This window comes from Dermacentor albipictus, chromosome 6, assembly GCF_038994185.2.
Source record: "Dermacentor albipictus isolate Rhodes 1998 colony chromosome 6, USDA_Dalb.pri_finalv2, whole genome shotgun sequence".
NCBI classification, from domain to species: Eukaryota; Metazoa; Arthropoda; class Arachnida; order Ixodida; family Ixodidae; genus Dermacentor; species Dermacentor albipictus.
Window position 1 is genome coordinate 64,026,406 of NC_091826.1, and position 23,084 is coordinate 64,049,489.

The 23,084-nt window shown below is 45.7% G+C and overlaps 2 protein-coding genes and 1 long non-coding RNA gene across 8 annotated transcripts in view; 2 read left to right on the top strand and 1 right to left on the bottom strand.

The window, feature by feature from the left end:
• LOC139061118 (probable serine carboxypeptidase CPVL) overlaps window positions 1-23,084 on the bottom strand; it is a 61,820-nt gene that overhangs the window by 16,701 nt on the left and 22,035 nt on the right. For 4 of the 6 annotated variants that reach the window (XM_070540695.1, XM_070540692.1, XM_070540694.1 and 1 more), the window contains one exon: window positions 10,084-10,244. In XM_070540695.1, coding sequence (XP_070396796.1) covers window positions 10,084-10,125 — 42 coding nt within the window. In that variant the 5' untranslated portion in view covers window positions 10,126-10,244. Of the gene's footprint in view, window positions 1-10,083; window positions 10,245-10,652; window positions 10,778-10,932; window positions 11,020-23,084 lie in introns of those variants that run through there. The other 2 variants (XM_070540690.1, XM_070540693.1) reach the window with 2 other exon arrangements.
• LOC135912337 (uncharacterized) overlaps window positions 1-23,084 on the top strand; it is a 54,153-nt gene that overhangs the window by 3,018 nt on the left and 28,051 nt on the right. The window lies entirely within an intron of this gene.
• On the top strand, window positions 12,650-21,972 carry LOC139061121 (uncharacterized). Its single transcript, XM_070540698.1, has 6 exons — window positions 12,650-12,835; window positions 13,694-13,857; window positions 14,852-14,981; window positions 17,050-17,193; window positions 19,468-19,775; window positions 19,860-21,972. Exons 1-6 carry the CDS (start codon window positions 12,692-12,694, stop codon window positions 20,224-20,226), a joined length of 1,257 nt encoding a protein of 418 aa, XP_070396799.1. The 5' UTR covers window positions 12,650-12,691; the 3' UTR covers window positions 20,227-21,972.

Consider the following 23,084-nt stretch of genomic DNA (forward strand, 5'->3'; position numbering starts at 1 on the left):
TGGACGCTACGATACACTCTTAACTTTCACTTGCTATCCGTACAAGAAGTGTCGTCATCCTTCAAAGTAAAAGCAACCAACTTTATATATTGGTAAATACCACGAAAAACAGTCTTAGAATCTTCTCGCACCACATCGTACAATCAGTAACCAAAACGCTCATCGAATAAGCAACGCAGGCTGTTCCATGGCGCAAAATCCTTCCGTTATACAGATAAGTCATCTGCTTCGGCATGCGCAGCACAAATATCTGTTCATAGTTTGAAAACAGTAAAATTACCCGCCGTGGTTGCTCAGTGGCTATGGTGTTGGGCTGCTGAGCACGAGGTCGCGGGATCGAATCCCGGCCACGGCGGCCGCATTTCGATGGGGGCGAAATGCGAAAACACCCGTGTGCTTAGATTTAGGCGCACGTTAAAGAACCCCAGGTGGTCAAAATTTCCGGAGTCCTCCACTACGGCGTGCCTCATAATCAGAAAGTGGTTTTGGCACGTAAAACCCCAAATATTATATTATTATTAACAGTAAAATTCACACTTTATAAGTAGACATTCCTATTGATGTGAAGAAATAAACAATCTTAAATATTACTGGAATATTCTGAAGCCCAAGTGTACCATAGGCACCACACCCTGAACAACAAGTTGGGTGAACGAAAGTTTCTTGCGCCTGATTATTGAATGAGATGTTTGCGCAAGCATTTCCTCCCAACTCGATTGGCACTCATGCACCATACTCTGAAGTTAAACTCGTTCGCATGGATCCTACATTCTTGACCAACCTTTTGTCCGAGCGCTTATTAGCAATCTCAAGCTTTCCTCCTCAAGTGATATTAATCATTTAATGGCGTCGCATAAAACTTCTGCAAAGCACTAAAGTATATGCACTACATCTTCTCGAAATCTCGTATAGGCAGCTACGTTATAAAAGAGCGGAAATTAGGTAGCATCTTTTCTTTGTATAGATGATATAAACAATATATTTTATCCAAATTTATATGGCCCTATTTCTCTCACTCACGTTAAATGTCCAGTATTCAACCATATAATTTCCTCACATCTCAACAACTTATTTTTGAACAATCTTTTTCCCACCATTCACCACACGGAATTCACAAACGTTTCTTCTGGATATACAAGGAAACATAAGTTTCTTTTTAAAAGAGAGCGCCAAGGCCTCATCTTTCTGTAAAGGCGCTAGAATGCTAGAACTGGGCTGTCATCAGTCACCATTGTGCCTTTGTTTAGGGCAGTACCTTGTTTAGAAATGTCCTAGAGGAGCCCAAAAAATACGTCATCAATCCTGAAGCATAACTGCGAGTCGGCCTAGTTGGAAAAGATTAATTTTTAAAAAACTCTCTGTGCACAAAATAAACAGCGGACGAAGAACAGGAGCGAAACAAGGACGAGCGCTTTCGAACAACTAGTTTTATTTTCGAAAAACCACCTGCTTAAATACCCACAGATCCGCGCGATACAGTCAACAGAACACGCCAGTACCGCATATAACACTGGGGATAAAATGCCGCGGATCAGTGCTACCCAGTCAACAAAAAACTGCTAAATGTATAAAACAAGCACTTAAGACGAAAATGCGTTAAATATATGATGACAGGAGCGAATTCTTTTTATCTAACAATGAAACGGAAGGATGACTGATGCATTTTTTTCTTTAGTTTTGCAATCCCGTGAGCTTCCACAATTTCTCTCGCGGTTTGACTTCTATGCCTAAACAATATGACGGTGCTTCTAAGATAAGGTGAGCACGCATGTTCTTGACAATGCATTGCCAAATGCGTACTAGGGCGACCTTTCAGACTAGACAAGTGCTCCCTTAGTCTCGTGTTAATGCATCTCGCAGTCTCCCTACGTACACATGGCCACACGTCGTAGTAATCTGGTACACAATGTTCTTCGCGCAATCGTCATGTCGGTTCTTAGGCGGATGTTTAATACTGCATCCTTTCTTTGCATCATCCTTACTTTAGAACTTACTTTTATGCGAAGCATATTACGAGGGCTCAACCCAGCTCCTCAGGCGCGGCGGTGACCATGAAATCACGTGACACCGTGACGTCACGACAGAGGAGAAGTGGCTTTGGCTCAACTCTTGCAAGACGGGCTGGGTGGGAATCGAACCAGGGTCTCCGGAGTGTGGGACGGAGACGCTACCACTGAGCCACGAGTACAACGCTTCAAAGCGGTACAAAAGCGCCTCTAGAGAATGCGGTGTTGCCTTAGAAACGCGCTGTTTCTAAGGCGTGCGTCTCTTGCTCAGGCGCACATTTCGTTGCCGCGCCGAACGCTGCTTTGCTCGACGCTCACCGCGTCCAATGCGGGGCGCGTAGTCGCTGCCCTGTAGCCCATTGTCTTACACCCCTTGGCGGGTCGACGGGAACGCTGTCGCGTTCCACTCTTGAAGGCGAAGAAGTAATGCATGAGTTGTTTCTTCGTCTAGCCGAACCAAATATAGCCAAGCAACAGCAGTTCACCAGGCTAAACAGTGGTTCAACAACTAAAATAAAGGCTAGTATGCTTCGCATCCTGGGCTTAACCTTACCTAAGCCACAGCCATTTTTTTTGCCTTGGCACGCACACTACCTATATTATTTTTAGCTGAAAACACCACTTTTACTTCATAACTCGCAGCCACCTTTCTAAGTCTGTGTGAAAGGCCATGGACATATGTAATCACTGAAACCTTGGAAGCTAAATCTTTCTGCCTTTGATTCCTTATGCATAGCTCTTTATCCTGCTGAAGGTTTTTCATTAGTCTAGCGCATGACGCAAGCATCACAGCGAGCGGGTACCGCGCCTTTGTCAACCGATCAACTTGCTCAAGAAAGGCAATGTTTACAGTGTGGTAACATGGCTTCAACAATGCTGCCCTGAAATATGAAATGACTATACCATTCTTCACAAGCCTGAAATTGCTTGCGGTATAGCCAATTACCGGTTTTCCAGCTCGGGGCGAGAATGACCAACACACATTTCCCGGTAGAAATTCTCACTTGACATCAAGGAACTGCAGCTCATTGTCTACCCGTACTTCCGAAGTAAACGTCAAGCCTTGCCCAGATATTTAAAGGCTTTTACTGCCCTATTCCTCAAAGCATCCTTGTCTACATGACAACCCAAAATCAAGAAGTCATCTACCATATCTGTATAAGTTAAATACTACGCCTTTTAAACCTTTTGCCAGCTCTCTGTCTATGCTTGCCATAAAAATGCTACTAAGGATGGGAGCTACCTTTGACCCGATGCCGACACCCACTGCCTGCATATACGTTTCATCACAGAATCCTACGTGTGTATTTTCTAAATAAAAATGCACAAGTTCAAGACAGGAGTGAGCAGCCATTCCGCACTTGTTGCGGAATGTCACCTCGTCGTTCTCATTTGTTATGCAATCATTAACACTGCACAGTAGGGGCCCACACGACGAGGAATAGTAGAGATCTTGAACATCTATGCTTAATCGCCAGCTGCAATTTGTACTATCTGATGCCAGAGAATTCACAAGGCCTTCAGAGTGTTTCAGTAAGTACGGAGCGTGTACTTCAAGGAATCCAACATTTTCTGCAGGAGCCCCGCGACCAGAACCTTCCAAAACTCTCGCTTGCACACCACTTGCCTAAACGGAATTCCTTGCTTGTGTTTTTCAAGTAAAAATTATATCCAACATCATTACATTTGAGTTCTTTACATGCGACGTGAGCTTTTCTTGGTAACATTATTTTCACTAGCTCCACCGCCTTCTTTTTTACGTTTTCTACATTCACATCACATTTCTTAAAGCACTTGTTCACCGCTAGGAAAGCCTTTTCTCAATAACAATCATTTGGTACAACAACCAGAAATCATTTCTTGTCTGCTTGAACCACACGCAGATTGTTCTCAACCAGATACTTAGCAGTCCTATCAACATTAGGTCCGAATCTATCGCTTACCGAAGCCTTCGCCACCACGTCCACACATTCCACAACACATCGGTCTTTTTCTTTTTCTCGAAACACTCCTGGCAATGTACCTTGTAAGTGGTGACCTTTTGACGATGCGGATCCTTGGCACCTAGCAGAACTATGGCACTAACTTGAGTACCTCTTGATGCCGTTCTTTCACCGTTGCGCCCCCTTAGAAGGCGTCTCTCTGGCACTTCCCTTCTCTTCTTCTGCTTCGGCAATTTCCGATGCACATAGTTCGACATTGCCTCATTCATAATATTGGCCTGGCTGCAGCCGTCACGCAAAGAAAATGCCGTTGTTTGCTTTAAATCAGGGACACAATCAGGACTAGATGAGAACCAAAGGTTAGTGGGACGCCTCGCGGCGGGCGCTCACGGGAAGACTACAAGTGAAGCTTTGCAGGGTGATATGGGCTGGACTAGTTTTGAAGTGAGGGAAGCTCGCAGTAAAATTGAGTATTAAGAACGACTGAGGAATAAGGAAGAAAATAAATGGGCTGGGAGAGTTTTGAGGCATCTGAACAGGAAAAACATTGATTCCCAGTGGAGGAAAAGAACTAGATAGCTTACCAGCAAGTACGCGGCCTGTAGGGTGGGCAACACAGCAACAAAAAACGAAAAGCGGAAAGTCAGGGATCATGGGTGGCATCAATGGAAAACAAACCTGCCATGAGTAACTACTTAAGACGAAACAACGAAATCAGGAAAGACACAATTTATGATAACTCAAAGGGAAGCTCATTACTTCTCGAAGCGATATTGGGATGCCTTAGAACCCGCAACTAAAAGTGAAATATAAGAAGGAAGAAGAAACATATCCTTGCTGCGGTAAAGCTAGGGAAACTATGGAGCATGTTTTATTAGAATGTGAAGAGGTCTGCCCAGCAGTCAATTTGGGCACCACGGGCCTCCTTGAAGCCTTTGGGTTCAGCGAGAGCAGTGGAAAAGTAAATATGTGCGCAGTAGGGATTAGTAAGAGGCGGTTGGAGGATTGGTGGAACAAAAGTAGGGAAACGACAGTAAGCGGAGACGTACAAAAGCAAAATTCGCAATAGGGGATCAAATCATTTGGTTGTGGGAGTTTATAGTGTTTTTTTTTTTGTTAAAACTAAGCAGGAAATTAGGGAGTACAATAGCAAGAGCTTAGTGGCGTAAGCCACTGCCGCGTTCCAAGGGGGACGTTCATAACATCCATCCATCCATCCATCTGATGCCATTCCGCCTTTGCAACGCGCCTGCGACAGTTGAGCGCATGATAGATACCATTCTCAGAGGCCTCAAATGGAACACGTGTTTGTGTTATTTGGATCATGTAATATTGCTTGTCACAGATTTTCCTACTCATCATCGCTTGGAGCAGGTTTTACGATGTCTCAGTGACGCTGGCCTCCACTACACTGGAAGAAATGTCACTTTGGGGCACGCAAGCTGGCCATTCTCTGACCTGTTGTGTCGTAAGACGGCGTTCTTCCTCATGCTGCTAAGGTACGTGCTGTTAACCAATTCCCGAGGCCCACGTCTCTGAATGATTTGCGCAGTTTCATTGCTCTCTGTTCGTACTTCCGCCACTTTATTCGAAATTTCACTTCGAATATGGCACCACTGACAGAGCTTCTTCGCTGAGACCACAATCTTTCCACGTGGCCACCGGCTTGCGATGAGGACTCTGCGACATTGTGTCGCGTGCTCACAACATCGCCAATACTGCGCCATTTCGATCCAACTGCTTGCTCCCACGGAAGCCCATACGGATGCTAGCGGCGTTGGTCTTGACGCTGTGCTCGCCCAGCGAAAGCCCGGCCACCACGAATATGTTGTTGCTTAAGCAAGCCGCACTTAACGAAAGCTGAAGCGATTGATTCAGTCGCGCAAAAAGAATCTTTAGCGACCATCCGGGCCATAACAAAGTTTCGTCCTAACTTTTACGGCCTGTACTTTGATGTCGTTACCGATCACAACGCACGTCGCTGGTTGTCGTCCCTTAATGGTTCCTGCGGCCACCTAGCCTGGTGCACACTGACGCTCGAAGAGTACGACATCCGGATTGTCTACCGTTCAGGCAAGAAGCACGCCGATGCTGATGCTCTTTCGCGCTCGCCTGTCCACGCCGACATTGTCAGTGTCCATGTCCTAGACGACCCACTTCCTCTATCAGCTTCTGTCGACATGGCTTTGGAGCAGCGCAAGGAATGAACTCGTTGATATATTACCTCTCTTCATCTTTGATATATTACCTCTCTGATACGTCTGCACATCCACCATCCCGAGCGCTACCCTGAGAAGCTTCGTATTTCGCCATCCGCGACGTTATCGTCTATTGCCGTAACTACTGTTCCGACGGCCGCAAATGGCTGCTAGTAATGCCCCGGTATCTCCACGCTGATGTATGCGCCGCTTTTCACGCCGATCTTCAGTGCGCACACGCTGGTATCTTTAAGACCTACACGAGACAACGTCATAGGTTTTATTGGCGCGGTATATACACCTTTGTGCAAAAGTACATTCCCTGATGAACAGAATGACAACGCCGAAAGCCTGATTCTTGCCGCTCTTCCGGACCAATGCAACCTTTGCCGTGCCCTACGCAACCCTTTCACCGGGTTGGGATAGACCTTTACGGGCCTCTGCCATACACAGCTGCTCGCAATCGCTAAGTCATTTTGGCTATATATCACCTCACCAGATATGCAGAAACGGCCGCTCTGCCAGCGGCGACGGCTCGTGACGTTGCCTCCTTCCTGCTTTAACGCTTCGTTCTACGTCACGGCGCTGCCCGCGAACTTCTGAACGACCGAGGGCGCATTTTTCTCGCCGATGTCATTCAAGAACTTATCACTGAATGCCACGTTATTCATCGCGGTTCCGCCGCATATTACCCACAAACAAACAACTTGATTGATCGCTTTTGTCAAACTCTTGGCGACATGCTTTCGACGTATATCCCCTCCAACCACACCAACCCCGTCCTTCCCTATGTCACGTACATGTACGCCCACAATACGGCACTTTGAGCAAGACGGGATTTTCTCCCTTCTTTCTGCTATACGGCCGAGAGCCGTTATCTCCCATTAACACTATTCTGAATTGAATTGAATTGAGCTGACTTGTGTTTGAATTTATTCAACCACATGGCAGATACATAAAAGTGCACATGGACGTGGTTAGGTTTGATGGGAAAAAGCCATCCCGAATTGTCAGAAGCTACACCGGTTTCCGGAGCCGCCCCGTATACAGCGTAATGTCGACAACCAGCACGCTCCCTTACAACGCAAGAACAAGCGCTACAGAAATTTCGTCATGACAACGCGCGCCCCCTCCATTAGTTTTCGCCTGACGCACTTGTTTGGTCGTGGGTGCCTCCAACTTTGACACTAGATGCCTCCTCCAAGTTTGTCTCCAGATACCATGGACCCTACAGGGTCCTACAACAAACGTCTCCGGTGAACGGCGTCATTGAACCTCTGACGCCCCCTTCGGACTTGCGTCGCCGAGGCCGCGAAACTGTGCACGTAAATCGCCTCAAGCCATATCACGATTGCATCATGTAACCGCACAAAAACAAGGGACAAAGAAGGAACACACAAGACAGGCGCGCCTGTCCTGTGTGTTCCTTCTTTGTCCCTTGTTTTTGTGCGGTTACATGATGCATTCCAATAACGACCACCAACTAGCCCGCTTATCCCTGTTAAATATGCCATATCACGACCCATTTGTTTTCACGACACCTTAGGCCAGCAGTGTGGCTCCGTCTTTAACGAAGAAGGAAGATGTAAAGTGCGCCATGCAGACCTCCAAAGCCGTATCGCCAGCATTACGCAAGTGGGACACGGGCTAGACGTTGTTCCTGGTGTGACTGATTAAGGCTACACTGTTGCGTCTTCCAGTCGGCGTCATTCGTCTCATCCATAGCCGTGTCGGACTTCTTTGTCATAAAGCTATTGTTATGGAAGAAAGTCTGAAACAACGCGCTTGGTTATATAGAAGCTAAAGACATAGTAGCTCTTGTTAATGCATGTGTCACAAAATGTTTGATACCATTATCAGGTAAAGAGGTTCAATATCGTGTCATGCCTGGCAATATTCTACCTTACGATGCTGTATACTCTAGTTATCTCTCTCTCTCTCTCTCTCTCTATATATATATATATATATATATATATATATATATATATATATATATATATATATGAGCATGGCCTGCAATGTCCCTGCTTGAGATGTTTATGCGTTTGTTTGTGCTTATCTGTCATGATACGTGGCTTTGTCTTGTCTCCCATGCTTTCTATGTTCGTGTGGTTGTGGCTGTACTACAACGACTTAGAACCTGTCGTTTCACAATGTGTCCACAAAGAAGGTGTGTTCTGTGGCTAAAATTGCAACGAAGGCATACGTAATACGTAATTCATAGGTAATGAAATTGTGCTATTTCTATATGGCAGCCGACATGCTCAGAAAAAGGCGGTGAGCTGTTACCATCGCTATTCATGTGTTAGAGGGACAACTGTTTTTTAAAGCAAATGTTAAATATATTTATAACGCCATTCTCTCCAGTTCAAACAACGTCGTTATTTTACGCTACACTGTAGCATTTAAATTCTTGTGTTGCATTTCGATCGTTAGTCCAAGTGTTACTTCCGCTTCTCTAGATTTCAATCAGCTTCAATTTGGACGTGAACAAGCATTTTCGCGCTCCTTAAGACTGTCAGGGGTTGGACAAACCAGTCCACTTTTCTTATCCCAAACTTCTCTACCCAACGCAGCTGCCCAACCCAAGTATTTTGCTTTCCCTAGATAAAAAGTACTTTCGTCAATACAATATTGCTACGGCAAGAAGAGGTTTGTGAAAAAATGTCACCGGCCAATCGTCAAGTGATAGGGTGCTTGGCACCATTACTGACACAAAACAGTACTCATGTGCCACAGGAGATCCTTTTTTTGCACGTTTCTTTTGCAAACGCGAGACTAGCAGAAAGCAGGGGTAGCGCAATGAGGAAGTCGCTTTGTCTAATTAGGAGTGCCGCCGCACAGGGGCATCAACAGGGCAGGCAGGGAGCTGTGCTAGTTCGAAAATTGTGGCCAATTTGTTTGTCGGTGCCAACAACACAAATTTTGTGTTGTTTGTCAACGCCAATTTTTTTTCTCTTTCGCAGAACGGCTTTAGTATTGTGATTGTATCGGTTACGTTGACATCGTTTTGATCAAAGTTTCAATCCTACTTGTGCCTGGCCAAGTAACTTTCTCGCTTAACGCTGCTCTGCAAGAGCACAATTGGCATTCACCCGAATCGTAGCACAAAGCTACAAGGAAACCCCTACGGGTTCCTCAGAAAGAAACATTTGCACTTGAAGAAAAATTTGTCCTGGTCCGGGACTCGAACCCGGACCAATGCCTTTCCGGGGCGGCCGCTCTACTATCTCAGCTAACTAGGACCCCAGGCAGTGGGACACTGATTATGGCAAATCACTTCAGCGGAAGCCCGCAAGGTAGAGGTTAGCACAGAAGGTAGAGCGTACGCCCCGTAAAGACTTTCGTCCCTGGCTCGAATCCCAGTCCAGGGCGAATTTTTATTCAACTGCGAGCCTTTCTTTCTGAGAAACTCGTATGGGTTTCCTTTGTAGCTTCGTGCTATGATTCAGGTGGATGTCAATTTTTCCCTTTTATGTACTTGTCTCCACCTTGCGTGCTTCCGCGGAACTGATTTAATGAATAAGCGCTGCTATGTGACCTGCTTTAAGGAAATCGGCATGGAGTATCCAACGTGACTGACGCATTTTCTAGCTTACAGGTACTGTTCACACTACAGGTTGAGAACTGGTTGCCGTTCTGATTGACTGTTTTTCTTTTACTAGTGCCTTATTCACACTTAAGCTGGGGCTATCTTCAGAAATGAACATTGGTTAAATCCAAGAATGTGCTAAATAAGGATCAGGTGCCATAATGAATATACATTCAATACAACCGCAAGAGAAGGTGTAAGATGTATACGAGCTTGCACGAAGAGATCTGATGGATAATTATTAGGGTAAGCCTTCTTGCATTTTCTATAATAGCACTGTTATGTGGCGCATACAATAAATTTGAAGCACTGTAGCTCATACGCGACAGGAAACTCCTACTTACCCAGGTATAAGTTGGACGACAGCTACAACAATGAGGGTCCATGCAGACGCCGATCTCATGCTGTTTTTTTTTTTTAGTTGTCAGAGTCCGTTCGTCGCAGCACGCAAATGTGCTGGTGATTGGCGTACTTCAGCCTCTACAAGGTAGTGCACAATGATGGCCTGTAAGTTAACAAAGTTTTCTATTAAAGGATTCCACAGAAGCCTTCAGGCATGGAAGGAACAACAGTGGCAAACAAGGAACATCACTGATGCCAACATTTTTGGCAAGGGGATTTTTCTTGGAGACTTGGCTTTCATTTTTTTTGTAGTATTGGTTTTATCTAAAACATGTATACATGCTAGGGTGCGGTTGCTAACTAAATAACATGAGTGCAGTTGTAAGATTGATCAGAAGGAAGGAAGCTCTAACATCAAGCTGCTAATGCTGGCGGAGTCAATATTACATATTCAGGCCGTCCACGCGACCTCAAAAAGATATGTCCGCACTTCTTATCGCATATAGGTGTTGCCATGTTTGTATCAAAGCATTTCGGCGAAAATCCGCAATGCAGAGGAAGTTTTACGAACGAGCACATTGTCGTCCACCTGAACCTAGAGCAGACAATAGTACTGTCGGGTGGATGAAAATATTGCCTTTTATGATATTGTTACGGTGTAGAAGACCGAGTAGCAGTTAGGCACTCATAGAATTTCTTTGTTGAGATCGAGAGCGTAACGATATTTTCAGCTTAAACACTGAAGATAGTGGGGATATGCCTTGAGCGCCGCTTTTAAGACGGCTAATGATAACACGCACTGGTATACATAATTTTAGACAGTCTCATCATGGCGTTGTACATTTGCTTACCTGTTAATACCAAGACGCTCCTGAAGGGATCAGCGGCGCTTCAGAATAGCTTGAAGTGTGCGCGAATATATATATGGTTAATTTCTTCTTTATATCGTTTTGGTCCCGAACATGAAAATGTCAAGTAATCAATCAGCACCATGGTTGAACTTTCGTGTTCAGACAGCGCCCGTATGACAGTAGGAGGGTTCCCTCATTTTGATTGAGCGTGTGACGTGTTTTCTGTATCTGGAACGAGGCCAGGTGCTGCGGCGATTCCAAGTTTATTTGTTGACGGACAATTCTTGAGAAAATACGTCATACGCTAGATCTAAAGGAACAAATCCTCCCCCCGTCGTACACGCGCTGCATACGTCATAGGCTTACATACTCATAGGCTGCATACGTCATAGGCTTATAATGTTTTCGCATTAAAACTAAATCGCAACATTTTAACTTCGATATAAAATATTCAGGCGTAGTTTTCTTATATTTTTCAAGTATTAGGGACGCTAACATGTTTTAAAACTTAAGACTCCTAAGTTCCCGGTATACTTACACCTTGCACTTCTAAATATGCTGTACAAATGGAAACAACGTTTATTCACTTCAGCAGCATGGAGTATCATGAACGGGTGCAGCTGTTGTAAGCTTAGCTGAGATTTAGCTGACGTATGCACCCTGTGATCTAAGAATAATTTCAGTTAAAGTAGTATACTGTTTAAAGGAAGCAGTGATAGGTTTTAGATCCTTCTTTTTTTTTTTGGCCAGATTATGTTGTTGGCTTTGACCCTTCAAGATACTTGCACTAGCAACGCTAGTGCACTAGATCAATAGACTACTTTTGCACACCGGCGTAATAATGAACGTGCGCTTTAGCCACAACTTTATTTCAGGCTTTCGAAACCTCTTACTGGACCAGGGCTCCCTATACACGTTTTACAGTATTCGGCATAGTGGTGGTGGGTTATAAGAAGTGTCACAAACAGAGGTAAGCGAATGGTGGATTTGAATAACAGTCAGTTCATTCTTAACGGTACCGCCCTTTTTTTGGATGACCGTGCATGGCTTGAAGACTATTCCAGTACTCTATATTTAAATCTGTAGCAGTAGGGTTGAAGCGACGCGAAACATGGCATAAAAAAATTGGAGGACGCTTAAGCTTCGCCTTCAAGAGTGGAACGCGACAGCGTTCCCGTCGACCCGCCAAGGGGCGTAAGACAATGGGCTACGGCACAGCGACTACGCGCCCCGCAACGGACGCGGTGAGCGTCGAGCAACGCAGCGTTCGGCGCGGCAACGAAAGGTGCGCCTGAGCAAGCGACGCACGCCTGAGCCTTATGCGCGAGACACATGGTGCGATTTTCCGTGCGATCGGTCGTACGGCGCGTCGTGTGCGTCTTGCCGCATGCGGCGATTCGAGACACATGGGTACGAATAGCTTTGCCGCTGAACTCCGCCCACATTTTTACTCTTTCATTGTTGCTTGACAAATTTCGGTGTTCGCCGTGTTAACGTCAGAAACAAGACTAATAAACTCGTGTATTTTTATGTTGAACACAAGAATTATGGTTTCTTCTTGTGAATTATAATCTAGTATGTCATGGTTCGCCAGAATAAATAATAGTTTGTGAATGCGACATAACTATGCCCTAAAGTTGGACGGATTCACATAGAAGTGCTGGCAACTGCGGTCTAGTCGCAGCACGCGCGGGCTCGATGCTTGGCGAGTAGCGTTGGTGTGTTGGCTTCTTCTTGTTGGCTTCGTGCTATTCTCGCAATGATACACCTCGACCGCCGCAGAAGACTGCTTCTTCTTAAAAAGAAGGTTCTTCTGATTCAGAAGAAGAGGAAAGCAAAGCGAAAGTGGTGGGTGCGGCCGTCATGGAGAGACCGGCACACGGAAAGCGAATATTTTACGACGGTGAGTGGCGTTCTGAAGGATAACTATTTTTCACTTTTAATGAATAAATTGTACAACGCGATGGTGACTGAATAGCTAAATCCCATCACTGCTGCATGCCTGGGAAATGTTACTTTATAGTTGAGGATGTGACCTTGACATTAAGGAAGCTTCAGCACTAGACCAATTAGGATTTCCCTAGCAAGATACTTGTAAAATGCAGAAATGCTCCCGGAAAACAACCGCTAGACCGATTCTACTAAAGTTGCGTTTGAAAGGCAACGTGAAATTCTAGACGACAGAGGAAGCACAATTTGGATGTACGTCATCATACATGGAAAAATTGGCAAGTATAACTAACTTAGACACGATGTTTACAAATCGCAACGCTACAGCGAAAACAGATGTCAGAACGCTCTAACCTGTAACAGTACAGCTTACGAAAAATTCTTACGATGCTTACGGGTGTTTCGCAAAAGTCCTGCAAATTAGTAGTATTGTTTGATGGTGGTGCGTATATAATACGTTCCTTTTGTACATTTGAGATGTTCACGTGCATTTAATACATTGTCATAGCTTTGTATTCTGCTAAATTACAGATTAAAACTTAGGACTAGTGTTTCTGTGCAATTTGGGAATTTTCAAGACTATTTGTAAAGAGATTGATGACCGAAGTAAGAAAACTTAGTAAATAAGTGAATTTCTCATTTTACAACAGACCTCATAAAGTTCTGTGCACTCTATGTCTAGAAAAACGTTTTCTCCATTTTCATGTAATTACAATAGCTCCTGAGCTAAAGATATATCTTGAAGCACTGTTTCGGTAACACAACTTGCTGTAATCACTAAAGAGACACCGAATGCGCATCTCTTCCTCAGATGCAAAGGATGCGTAATGGCGACATTGAATACTTCAAAAAGTATTACCGTATGACGCCGCATCAGTTCGATTTTCTGCTGAGCCTCTTGAAGGAAGACCTCCAGAGAAAGCACGTCGTCAGAGAGCCAATACTCCCTGCTGAACGACTGGCCATGACACTAAGGTAATGTATACCGCATTTGTGTAAGGTGTTGCATTTGTAATAAAAGCTTTATGTCACTTTGCCACTGCGATTTCCATTCAATTACATTATCGGAACGTCTATTTGCAAGTACTAAAAGGAAGAAAAAAAGTAATGCATTGACAGGATAGATGGTTGTTATGAGTATTAAATTTTAGTACAAGCAGGACAACAATAGAGGATACAGGACAAGGCACTACCGTCAACTAACTTATGTCAGACCCTTGGCTCATAAAAGAAACTTAAGGAGCAGGCGCAGAGGAACCATCATGATGGGCAGATTAAGAGATGAAATAATACGAATTATTCAAAAGAATCGTGTTGTGCGGAGCGTGACAGATGCAGCAAAAACGGGCACACATCCTTGTCATCCCATTGGTTGTGTGACACAATTGTATGAAGCAACAGAGCGATGAATTGGGCTGGTTGGTGCACATTCATTGTTATTGCGCTATGAGCAGCACACACTAATGGGGACAAATGGCGACTGACTCTGACCGAACACGCAAACTGACACAATTAGAGCGATCATTTGCACAATGTGCGCATGGTGTCATTAGAGCTGATTCTAAACTTTACGTATCAAGGTTGTGCAGCCATGTATCACAAAGAATTAAGAAACCTGTTTGCGGAAAGAAACATTCCAAGTTTGTAAAATGTACTGTTGGTATACTTTATAAAATTCACTTTACCTGTGACAAAGCGTCCATGGGCCAGACTGGCCACTGTATGTATGACTGAGAGCACGAGCGGCCTCTACCAACAGAAACTGCAATTAGCACAAGACGGCAATATGTGCATGTGTCAAGCTGTTTTCTAAGAGATTGTGATATTGAAAAGGAGCCAAGACACCACTGTCTGAGAATTGTCAGAAACGAATTTAAGAGGCTTCTTTTAAATTTTGTTCTTAAGCAATAACAATTTTGAAATTGTCTGCTACAAGCTTTTAAAGTTGCCATTCTCACCCCTGTTGCAGGTACCTATCGTCTGGTGATGCCATGCAAGATATCGCCCTTTCGTTCAGAGTGGGCATATCAACGGCACGCATGGCTGTCCGGGTCACATGCCGGGCACTATGGAGCAGACTGCAGCCGCTCTACATGCCGGTTGGTATTCTCTGTTAAATCTGTTGCAGGCAATCACTTTCAATGTTCAAGCCCTAGTTGTACTTACAAAAAAGGCAATTCGACCTTGTGGTGTAGGGGTTGAGGGACGGACTCCGGGATGAAAACCCAACTTGGGAGGATTTATTTTACATTATTTACAAGGAGGTGAGCGACAAGTAACATTTGTACAGTCATTACGGGCCGGCAGCAACTCGGACGCTGCGGCCCGCGGCAAGAAGTTCGAGAGAGGTGAATCAGGGAATCAGGGCATGTCCCAGCATGCTCAGGTCTCTCTGGAAGGCTTCTTATAAACCCTTCGAGCACTGTAAGTCACGTCATGTTTGACCAATGGGAGAGTCCGCTCCGATGACGCCACTTTCAGCCAATGGTAGGCACCCGTGTCGCGGTGTCACACCTGGCGGCTCTCTGCGGTCTTGCCTCGCAGACTGGCAATGCACTTCTTCTAACGAAGAGAAGGGGAGGGCTGCTCATGCTCCATTGTCCGAGGCCCACCTGCTAATCCCGGCGGCGCACGAACTTGTTGGCACGTGAACTTGTTGCCTTAAACTTGTTTGCTCGGCCGCTCCTCTGGAATGTGCTTTCCTGCTTCGGCATTCCTCAATTAGCTGTGCTGCGACTCGACGTGGTTTGGGGAACTCGAAGTAATCGCAGGAAACAGCTCCATATCTAACAGTGGTCATAACAAACCTAGACAAGCTGAGGAAGGCAGTAAAGAAATGCGATGGAGACAAACTTTAGGCATTTATTTCTGGAAACACAAACCGAACTGTACGCTTAGAACATTAGTACTCATTAAAAAGGTTGAAGAGGGGGCGTGGCAAAGAACTGTTGAAAGACACCTACAGTGCAAGGTGAACACTTTTTCCGGGTGACCCTTTCAACATCAGCAGTTTCATGACCCTGGTAGACGAACTCTGACAAGAATTGTCAGAAGCCATGGTAGCCTTTTCCATTGACATAAAGGACGGTTCTACTCAATTCTCAATATGAACATGTCGCACTTAGAGACTTGTTGAGAAATCTGGTGAACTGCCCTTCCAGGCGACATGTAGTGTAAGTGTAGAAGCCTTTTAAAGTCGCTAGGCAAGTATTTGTCTTCAACACTCATTAGTAAGTTTTATGTACCCAAAAAGGGAGTTTGCATCGGGTCATGTATAGCACCACTGCTTCGCAATATCTTTCTAGCAAACTTTGACAGCAAGCTTAAACAAAAATTAGTCGAGCACATGCTTAGGATATTTAGGTACGCTGATGTTTTTCTGATTACGTCCCGCATGTTTCCCAAATGTGTTGCTGCCTTTTCAGTCTAACCATTCAAAGCTATTCAAGAGAGGAATTGTTAAATTGTTTTCAAAGCTCATTAGGTAAGAGTTGCTCACACACACTATTATGACAGGTTTTCGATCACTGCAACGTCTGCCGGGAGCTGGTTATCCCCAGGCACTGCAAAAAGCAGTGTTCGAGGCACAACTGAATTACTTTTTTTTTCTACACTCCTTAACCTGCCAAAAAGATTGTCAAATGTGAGGAATAGTAAAAGTGAGGTCGTCATTTCAGATCGTGCATCATGTCACTAGTAGTATTTCAGTGGAAATGTTTAACAATGCGTAGGAAACTGCCGATAAGATCGATCAATTTCTGTAAGCGTGGTAAAGAAAGGGTTAACTTGGGGCACAACTTTCTTGGGAAGTTTCACGCTCTATTACATTAAGGGAGTTCGTGGGTGCCCCTGTGACACAAGTATTACAACACTGAAAACATAGCTTTATTCACTGCAATTACTGTATTAGGTGAAGCAATCGTGATGCTGATTCTTAAGAGTGCTGTAAATTGGGCCACATAATACACTCACCAGCAGCTGTGGCTTTAAGGTATTGCATTGTTAGCTTGTGCAACATGCCCATAAGAGCATTCCGTATTGTGTTATCAGTCACCTGACACACCTGGTGAATCTGAAAATGGCATTTCTCAGCTTGCAGTACACTGACAAAGTACTACCATTAGCTGTGAAAACTGCTTCATGTTCCTTTTTTTTTGTCGCATACAGAAACCCGAGACTGCCACGTGGCTGAAGATTGCGGAGGGCTTTGGGCATACCTGGCAGTTTCCAAACTGCCTTGGAGCTGTTGACGGCAAGCATGTGCACATCAAGTGCCCTGCCAAATCAGGAAGCATGTACTTCAACTACAAGGTGAGTATAGTTTGCAATATACAACAGGTAACCTGAAGCAATGGGTCAGGCCAGTTGGTTTGCAACGAAAAAAAGAAGCTTGTGGGATTAACTAGTCTGCAACTGCTTATCTTCTGCCTTGAATAACAACACCAGGAACACAACAGGGAATGAGCCAGCTTGCAATGTGCAAGGAATGCTTTAAATAAAGCTTAGATAAGGTGTAAATGTAGAAATCGGAAAGAAGTGTCAGAAAAAAATCCAACCTTTCTTCCTCAAAGGCCATGAGTTGTAGTACTTTCACTAATCTCCGTGCTCATTTTTTTCTTGTGGAAGTTTCTACATCCTTTAGCACATTCCACACGCACAATGGGGAACCAGCGCTAAAGTTTTCACGGCGCCTGCAGCGCCGCCCTGGTGGTCAGAACGTGCACAATGCAGCCTCCCCCGCGGACAAAAATTGCGTTGTGTGCCCTTAAAGTCGAAGGAAAACAAAAGGGCGCCGACGATACTGTTGCGTATACAAGTGCCACAACTAAGTCGGGATGAGGGAGGGTGTATCCTTCTGCGTCTTTCCATCTAAACCCTACGAACAAGAACGGAGGCGGCGTTGGATCCAAGCAGTCAGGCGAGCGGAGTAAGCTCCCGTCTTGTTGCCCTGTCAAGCTGTGTCAGGCTGGTTTCTAAATCAAATTTCGCGTGTATCCTTGGTTTATTCGATAGTGAAGACGGTCAGCCATGGCAGACAGTACTAAACAGCAGAATCTGCAGTCGGTATTTCGTCGGAAACAAAATGAGCAATAGCATGCACCATCCGGCATATGTAACATTTTTCCTTCGCAATGCCACTGCCAAGCCCCTTCCAACGCCACCGCACCAAGTGAACGATACGAAAGGTAAAAATTATCCATTCATTGCCAAGAATTATGTGGGAGGGAAGCTGCCTTGTAATACGAGTTGTATGCGCATAGTGCAGGCGCAAGCGCGACTAAGCCACCTATCTGTTTATAAACATGCGCATGCGGATGAGGACTCGGCGCTGAGATGCATCCGGCAAATTTATGTAATTAGTGTTTAATGTAGCCAGGATTGTTACGGATCAAGCAGCGGAGCACTCAAACCTTTGCTTGCGTGAGTCAGCTGATGCGATAAAGCTTTCTTCTCCATTGACTGCTGTGGCGAAGTAAGATCAGAATTTTTTATGTCTAGCCAGAGAAATATGGAATATCTTCAGGCCAACTAATACTTACGAAACCATAGCGCAGTACGACCGGAGCCATAACTGCTAGATTTCGAGGCAGACAGCCACGCAAGCATGGCATCGATACACGACGCAACCGTTAAAGAAACACACGTGCTCGCCGCGACGCACTGTGAAAAATATATAAAGCTTAAAAAGCTTCTTTCGTCATTTCTTCACTTGATGGCGCTAGCTTCTTTACAAAAACTGTCCACTTGAAGCGGCGCGAAAACGGAAACATACGAACAATACGGCTGCGTATGTGTGTGTGTCGTCTGGTTGTGTGGCTGGAATATGCCGCGTTTCGTCGCCAGGGCGGCGTGCAATGCACTCTTTTCGACGCGCCGCCTATCCAGCAATGGTTCCCCATACCAGAGACCCGTAGCTCCTCACTACCCAAACAAACAGTTACAGATAACACACAGCTATTTGACTTGGCATGCTTCATTCCTCTTTTCTTTTTCTTGTACTGTCTGGGCCTTTGGCAACAGTGGCTCTGATTTGTAATGTGTAGGTGCTTACAATGCCTCCTTTACTATATATGCCTGCCGCGTGAGCTGAGAAGCTGGTTCCTGCCCCTCTCCTCTTTACTCTTCCCCACCCGGGTCGGCTGCGTGCGCTAGCTGTGGTGCCCGCTGCAAACCTAAATCACACAGCCCTGCCTATGAGATTTTAACGGCATCTTTTGCGATCCCGGAGGCTGTACTCATGGTCTCTCATCAAGCCATTGGTCGAGCGCATGCCAGCCTAGTAATCGTCACTTCCTCCGCAACAGAAAGTGGGCAGGCTGCGAGCGCCGTCTCTCTGCGACTACCCTGAACTACGGGAACCTCTGCTCCAATGGGAAGACTAGCGACGCGACAGGAATCTAGTAAAGGAGGCATTGGTGCTTAGCTCAGTGCTTGGATGGTGACAATACAGGGAGCAGTTTCTGACTGCATGAGCTGGTTGTACACTTGTTGGTGTGTTATGCTGCTACTTGCTTTGTAAATATATTCTTGTGCATGCTCTCCGCAACATTCTGGTACACTCTTGTGATTGCTTGTTTATTGCAGGGCACTTATTCCATTGTGCTTCTTGCTGTGGTTGACAGCAACTACAAGTTCGTTGTTGTTGACGTGGGTGCATACGGCAAGCAGAGCGACGGGGGAGTGCTTGAGCAGTCCATATTCGGGCAGTTACTGGACAAAAGCAAGCTGCAACTTCCCCGGGACCTTCCACTACCGAACACAGCCTTGCCAGCTCCTTGTGTCTTTATCGGGGATGAGGCCTTCCAGCTGAGAACCGATTTTTTGAGGCCATACCCAGGTCGAGGATTGGAGGCCAGCAAAAGGGTATTCAATTACCGCCTCAGCAGAGCTAGGCAAGTTAAAATGCTTACCACACTGCTTTGTAAGAACTGAAGGCTCATTATTTACCGCGAACCTTCTTTTTGTGCATCATGCAGAAGGTGTGTCGAGAATGCTTTTGGAATCCTGGTGACCCGGTGGAGGATCCTCGGAAGACCAATGGGGGAAAGCCCAGGAAATGCTGAGCAGGTGGTGAAGGCACTGTGCGTGCTTCACAACTTCCTGATAGACGTGCGCACAGGGAGTGATGACTTTTATTGTTGGCCCGGTTATGCGGATTCAGTAAGCTCATCGGGTCAACGACAAAGCGGCCAGTGGCGGCAATTACTTGTACAACCACCCATGCAGGTGGCCCGCACCACGGCACACAACTTCAGTCACATGGCACGATATGTCAGGGACATATACTTGCAGTACTTCAACAGCACTGCAGGGCGTGTTTCCTGGCAAGACGCCGTGATCTGAAGTTGCAGTCTTGGTGTCGTGGTACCTTTCTAAAAGTGAGTGGTCTTTGTTGAGCTTGTGCATCAAAATGCCAAGGCATTTAGTAGCCGCAGATAAATTGTCTGCCAAGTCCTCCGTTTTCTTCCAAGGAAGTAGAACGTGATAGCAACCGTCCTTGTTAGTTATTGCTTTCTCGAACTGTTGTAGTGTCACTTCACTGTCTATCATGCGATGCTGCACAGATCGCGATGTCTATTTTTCTGGACAACTTTTGGTGTTTTCAGAAGCACATATGCTGGCACTGTTTCTCAACACTGAAGTTAATCGAAGTACTCCAAAAGACTTTGTAACTTTCTCTGCTTTCGTCATCCGAAGCACTGAGTCAGTCTCTGCTTGATCCGTTGATACCACTTAGGATGCTGTCGTTGGCTTGCCAAGCTCGTGAAATTTAAGCGCCAATTCTGACAGCAAGACTCACAATAGAGTCCCGTGGGTGTAGGCTTGTGCCAAGAGTTTGACTGAGACTTGGTCATAGAGATCTCGAAGTTGCCTGACATTCAAAGATGACGAGACTGTACCGGATCTCAAAGGCTTCTAATGTGCTCTTGAACAATTATACTTTCATCTCCAAAACATTTCATGAGAATATCTATGGGGTCCTGATAGCACTCTTCGGTTGCTTGGAGTACAGATATGGCCGAAGTGGCTGCTCCACTGAGTAGTACAACCACCCACGCCAGGTGAACCACCCATGCCACTCAGGTAAATAAAATTGTCCATAGTGCAGAGCTCTTCCTTAATGTGCAGGGGCGTCTGTTGTGGTACAGCATGCAGATATTCTAGTCCTGCAGGCATAGTGCCCATTGGGCAAAATGGCGCGAGGTATTTTTCAAGAACAACAGCCCGCGTAGTGCAAGGTGGTCTGTAACTACATCAAATGGACGGCCATACAAATAAGGCCGGAACTTAGAGCTTAGATGATGGCCAGGCATTATTTTTCTCTCGCAGGGTAATTTGTCTTAGCTTTCGTAAGCGTATGACTTACATAAGCCACAACATATTCAGGAAACCCTTGTTTGCGCTGGGCAAGAACTTTGCCAAGGCCAGCACCACTGGCGTCTGTGTCGACCTCTGCAGGAGCTGATAACTCGTGACGGCGAAAAAAGATGTTGGCAAAAGACAAAGCCTTGTGAAGGCCTCGTCTCTCTCGGACGATCACGAAGTAAGGAGCCCGTTGCTGCTAAGTCGTTGGTTCACCACTGCAAAGGTGGAGCCTCTCTAAGTTTCCAAGTAGGCTTGTGATGTCTTCGGTGGTTGATACCTATTGGCTGACTACCAGCAGTTCCAAGGAGCCTGGCTTCCCATCAGGACAACCTTCACTTTTGCGTCGCTCAATTTCAGCAAGTTTCCGTGTCACTATCTGGCTTGTGTCAGCGGTGCACTGCGATTCTTGAAGTTGGCGCAATTCAGAGAACACAACATTACGAAGCTCGTCAACGTGTAGTTTGTGAAAGCGCCAAGTTGTGGATAGAAGCAGAACACGGGCTAGGCGCTCAAACAGTTAATCAAAAGTTCACACTTCTGCCAAGGGTACCAAGGCAGAATCATGCCACAGCATGTCCGAAGTACTTGTGCCACCCTTGATCTCATCCGCAACATCGCTTTGCAAAACCGAGTCAGTGGGTTCCTTGCTTTGCTTACGGCGCTTCTTGAAAGGTGCGGTGTTGTCATGCTTCTCAGCTGGCCTTATTCACCATTTTTTTTTCTCTTTCGACTGATAGCTTGGGCAGTCTGGAAATATAGTGGGCACTGTATATCTGGAGAGCGGCGCTTTCTGGGTTGTGCAAAGCAAGACATTACCACTATAGACAGCTTTCCAGGTTTTGTTCACCAAATGTGCCTTGAAGTATCGTTTGCAGAGATGGTCAGTAGATTGCAGTGTATAGTATGGTATTCCTCCATACCCAAAGCCGCTCTTCTTTCTGCACAGAGTACGAAAGTTTTCCGGCACACAACTTGTACCCTGCCGTGCATCGTGGGGCGAAACACTTTTTCTCCATCGCTTCTATGGTTGCTTGCACCTCATAAATTCACACGGTCAAGGAAAATTGTCAAGGATTGCGAATAGTTTCCCAAAACAGGAACAAAGACATTTCGATGTCAAACATGGCCTCATGGTAGAGCAGACTGAAGTGCTACCCCACAGATTTACGCCTACTGGTATAGGGAAGGCGAACTTGGAACAACTTTTCTACGTGGCTGCTCCGCTGCACCTTTGGGCCGACCTGTCATCTTCCTACATCGTGGTCAGGGGCTATATGATGCTGGCAAAATTGCGTACGAAGCGTCTGAAGAGCACAATATCATCATCAAGCTAGCAGAAGCATGTGTGCCACTTCAAGCCGTGCAGAACTGTGTCCATTCTGCACTCAAAAGTGGCGGGCGCATTACATAGTCCAAAAGGCATTGCATTAAATTCATATAAGCCGTCGGGTGTGACAAAAGCTGTCTTCAGCCGATCGGCGCCTGCCATTGGTACTGATGGCAAAGCAAGAGATGAAAATAATTCTGTCAGTCAGTCAGTAATGACTGACTGTCAGTCAGTCAGTAATGACTGTCAGTCACATCTATGTGCAGGAGAGGATGGACGTCCTTGCAAGTGATCTTGTTGAGGTGCTGGTAGTCCACACAGAACCGCATGGAACCATCTTCATTACATGGACGATGGAGGATGGCCATGGACTCCTAGATCAAATTACCTCGCGGCAAAGCATGTCACTAACTTGTTCATTGATGACACGACGTTCTGCAGGAGATGCACGATACAGATGTTGCCGAAGTGGTAGTTTTTTGAGCCAGTGTCGGTACAGTGCGTAACG

What these genes read in the sequence shown, in the direction of transcription:
- LOC139061121 (XM_070540698.1), top strand. Translation starts at nt 12,692, where the DNA reads ATGATACACCTCGACCGCCGCAGAAGACTGCTTCTTCTTAAAAAGAAG. An exon ending in CGACTGGCCATGACACTAAG is followed by an intron (nt 13,858 to 14,851) that starts GTAATGTATACC and finishes CCCCTGTTGCAG; the next exon opens with GTACCTATCGTCTGGTGATG. An exon ending in TACCGCCTCAGCAGAGCTAG is followed by an intron (nt 19,776 to 19,859) that starts GCAAGTTAAAAT and finishes TGCATCATGCAG; the next exon opens with AAGGTGTGTCGAGAATGCTT.